Source organism: Schistocerca gregaria, chromosome 1 (assembly GCF_023897955.1).
Source record: "Schistocerca gregaria isolate iqSchGreg1 chromosome 1, iqSchGreg1.2, whole genome shotgun sequence".
Taxonomy (NCBI): Eukaryota; Metazoa; Arthropoda; class Insecta; order Orthoptera; family Acrididae; genus Schistocerca; species Schistocerca gregaria.
In genome coordinates this window covers 61,775,632-61,778,623 of record NC_064920.1, presented here as the reverse complement: position 1 = coordinate 61,778,623, position 2,992 = coordinate 61,775,632, and the positions used below count along the sequence as shown (strand labels likewise).

Genomic DNA, 2,992 nt, shown 5'->3' with positions numbered 1-2,992 from the left:
TGTGCACATTGGATTTCTTACCCTTCTTGTCAGCCAAGTCCCTAATAAGGGATCTCCCAACTGCCAATAACCCCACCATATGTGACTGCTCGGATCTTGCAAGCTAAGTGGTTTCCTCTGAAACCGGACAGGCGACAGCACCTAGCTCATCAACAGTGTCAGCCACAGACAGCACCTGGAACCTGTTTGTCAGACAATCTGGGGACGCCTTATGTGTGGCCACTGGGGAAATCTTTTGCCACCCTCTTCACCCCGGGACAACATCCCACTCAACCATCAAACACAAAACACCCAGACACAGCCGGTAAATTTGCCTGCCACATGCCGCTTGCTATTAACTGCAGGGAACAGAAGCACTGGGTTAAGAACGAGGACAGTTCCCGCCTGGCCGCCCACCCGACCTCCCGCCCTCCCTTTCCCGTTCCCGTTCCCGCCTGGCCGCCCGCCCTCCCTTTCCCGTTCCCGTTCCCGCCTGGCCGCCCGCCCTCCCTTTCCCGTTCCCGTTCCCGCCTGGCCGCCCGCCCTCCCTCCCTTTTCCGTTCCCGCCTGGCCGCCCGCCCTCCCTCCCTTTTCCGTTCCCGCCTGACCGCCCGCCCGCCCTCCGTTTCCCGTTCCCGCCCGCCCTTTCCCGTTCCCGCCCGCCCGCCCTTTCCCGTTCCCGCCCGCCCGCCCTTTCCCGTTCCCGCCCGCCCGCCCTTTCCCGTTCCCGCCCGCCCGCCCTTTCCCGTTCCCGCCCGCCCGCCCTTTCCCGTTCCCGCCCGCCCGCCCTTTCCCGTTCCCGCCCGCCCGCCCTTTCCCGTTCCCGCCCGCCCGCCCTTTCCCGTTCCCGCCCGCCCGCCCTTTCCCGTTCCCGCCCGCCCGCCCTTTCCCGTTCCCGCCCGCCCGCCCTTTCCCGTTCCCGCCCGCCCGCCCTTTCCCGTTCCCGCCCGCCCGCCCTTTCCCGTTCCCGCCCGCCCTTTCCCGTTCCCGCCCGCCCTTTCCCGTTCCCGCCCGCCCTTTCCCGTTCCCGCCCGCCCTTTCCCGTTCCCGCCCGCCCTTTCCCGTTCCCGCCCGCCCTTTCCCGTTCCCGCCCGCCCTTTCCCGTTCCCGCCCGCCCTTTCCCGTTCCCGCCCGCCCTTTCCCGTTCCCGCCCGCCCTTTCCCGTTCCCGCCCGCCCTTTCCCGTTCCCGCCCGCCCTTTCCCGTTCCCGCCCTCCCTTTCCCGTTCCCGCCCTCCCTTTCCCGTTCCCGCCCTCCCTTTCCCGTTCCCGCCCTCCCTTTCCCGTTCCCGCCCTCCCTTTCCCGTTCCCGCCCTCCCTTTCCCGTTCCCGCCTGGCCGCCCGCCGCCCGCCCTCCCTTTCCCGCACGGCCGCCCGCCCGCCCGCCCGCCCGCCCGCCCTCCCTTTCCCGTTCCTGCCTGGCCGCCCGCCCGCCCGCCCGCCCGCCCTCCCTCCCTCCCTTTCCCGTTCCCGCCTCGCTGCCCACCCGCCTGGCTGCCCGCCCGCCCTTTCCGGTTCCCGCCTCGCTGCCCGCCCTCTCTGGTTCCCGCCTCGCTGCCCGCCCGCCCTTTTCCCAAGTGCAGCCCCACTGGGCACCTGCCCCACCTGTTAAAGAAGCCCACAGTGCTGCTAACCCCGCCCTGCCTGCGGTAGAGTCCCACAAGTTTCCCCCTCCCCTATTGCCCACTAGATATTTCTACCCGCCCTCCACAGTCCTCATTCATTGTTGCTGCCCATTCTTGGTCCAGTCCCTCAGTCGCCTGCAGCCAATAGCGAGCGGCACGTGGCAGGCGAATTAACCAGTTCTGGCTGGGTGGTTTTCGTTTGTTCTCCAGACTGTATTGTACTTGTGCTGTCATGCTGTGACTTGATAAATAGCTCGTGGCTCACGACTGTTTTTGATTGTGTTTGGAGATCGAACAGGACACAGTAAGCACAGTTCCCTGAGAAAAGAATGTTCTATGTACATTGTGTATGATATTTGTAAATATTCTTCATGTCGATTCTCATTGTAGGAAGTTGTACATACAGCGCCACGTGACAGAGGAAATTTTTTTTAAGTAGAAAAGAGTGCACATACAATGAGCTGCATGGGCAGGAATCTTCGTAAGTGACAGTTCTTTCTCAAACGTGCTTAACCCCTACATTATGCCGTTTCTTGCACCGTGCAGCTGCCGTTGTTGTGGTGTTACCTGCTGCTACCGTGGGGATTTGCAGGAGCTGCTATCTCTTTTGGCCTATGTAATTATTCCTGAGCCCCGAGGTGCTATTTTGTAGCACATTCTATGTTAACACGTTTTGACATGCTTTGCTCAAATGAAGTGACTGTTGTTATTGTAACTTACCAACAGTTTGAAGCTTTTGGCAGCAGCTAGTGTGTTATAAAAATAAACAAATTACTTTTGACTTATTTTGATAGGCAGGGGAATGATTTTATCCAAGGAGCTAAAGCATACTCAATTTCTAAATAAATTTTGTACAAGGAAACTATTTTTTATCTGGTGCTATTCGAAAGAGAGTATTAAAAATAGACCCAAATAACATGCTTTACAATAAATATGTTTTTCTTATTTTATTTCCATTGAGGTTTTTTCTACTGCAGCACATTTGGCAATGCCTCATAGGTGCCTGTTTCTTCTCAATAGAGGGAACATCTTCCAGAAAGAACATTTTCACCAACCCGTGTCGGAGCTGACACTTGGCAGAGACAACCAACTTTTCTTTGTTGAGAGGGAGAATGTATAAAATGCTCCAAATTTGTCAATTAAAACGTTTTTAGTTTAATTTGACTATCAAATCTCTCGAATTTTTCATTAAGTTTCTTGTGCAAGAAATTAGAATTTAGAGCAGCAACAGTCAACATGATGAAACTGCTTTATGTAATGTTTTTAATAGATGTTTCCTTCCTCTCGAATAATTTTTCATGTACTAGTCAGAAGTCCGTGCCACCCATTGTGTCAATGTGTTTGAGGATAGTTTCTGGCTTCACTTTCACTGTTTTCTTCCTCACAACTT

The 2,992-nt window shown here is 56.4% G+C and overlaps 1 protein-coding gene across 1 annotated transcript; it reads right to left on the bottom strand.

The window, feature by feature from the left end:
- Positions 1–269: 269 nt before the first annotated feature.
- LOC126359838 (uncharacterized) lies at positions 270–1,836 on the bottom strand. Its single transcript, XM_050007702.1, has 2 exons — positions 1,665–1,836; positions 270–1,582 (listed from the first exon to the last, which is right to left on the bottom strand). Exons 1-2 carry the CDS (start codon positions 1,834–1,836, stop codon positions 270–272), a joined length of 1,485 nt encoding a protein of 494 aa, XP_049863659.1.
- Between the last annotated feature and the right edge of the window lie 1,156 nt (positions 1,837–2,992).

Excerpts from the sequence above, each read along its gene's own strand:
- LOC126359838 (XM_050007702.1), bottom strand. The coding sequence starts at position 1,836 with ATGACAGCACAAGTACAATACAGTCTGGAGAACAAACGAAAACCACCC. Across the intron at positions 1,583-1,664 it reads AGGGCGGGTAGAAATATCTA|GTGGGGCAGGTGCCCAGTGG; the intron begins GTGGGCAATAGG and ends CTTCTTTAACAG.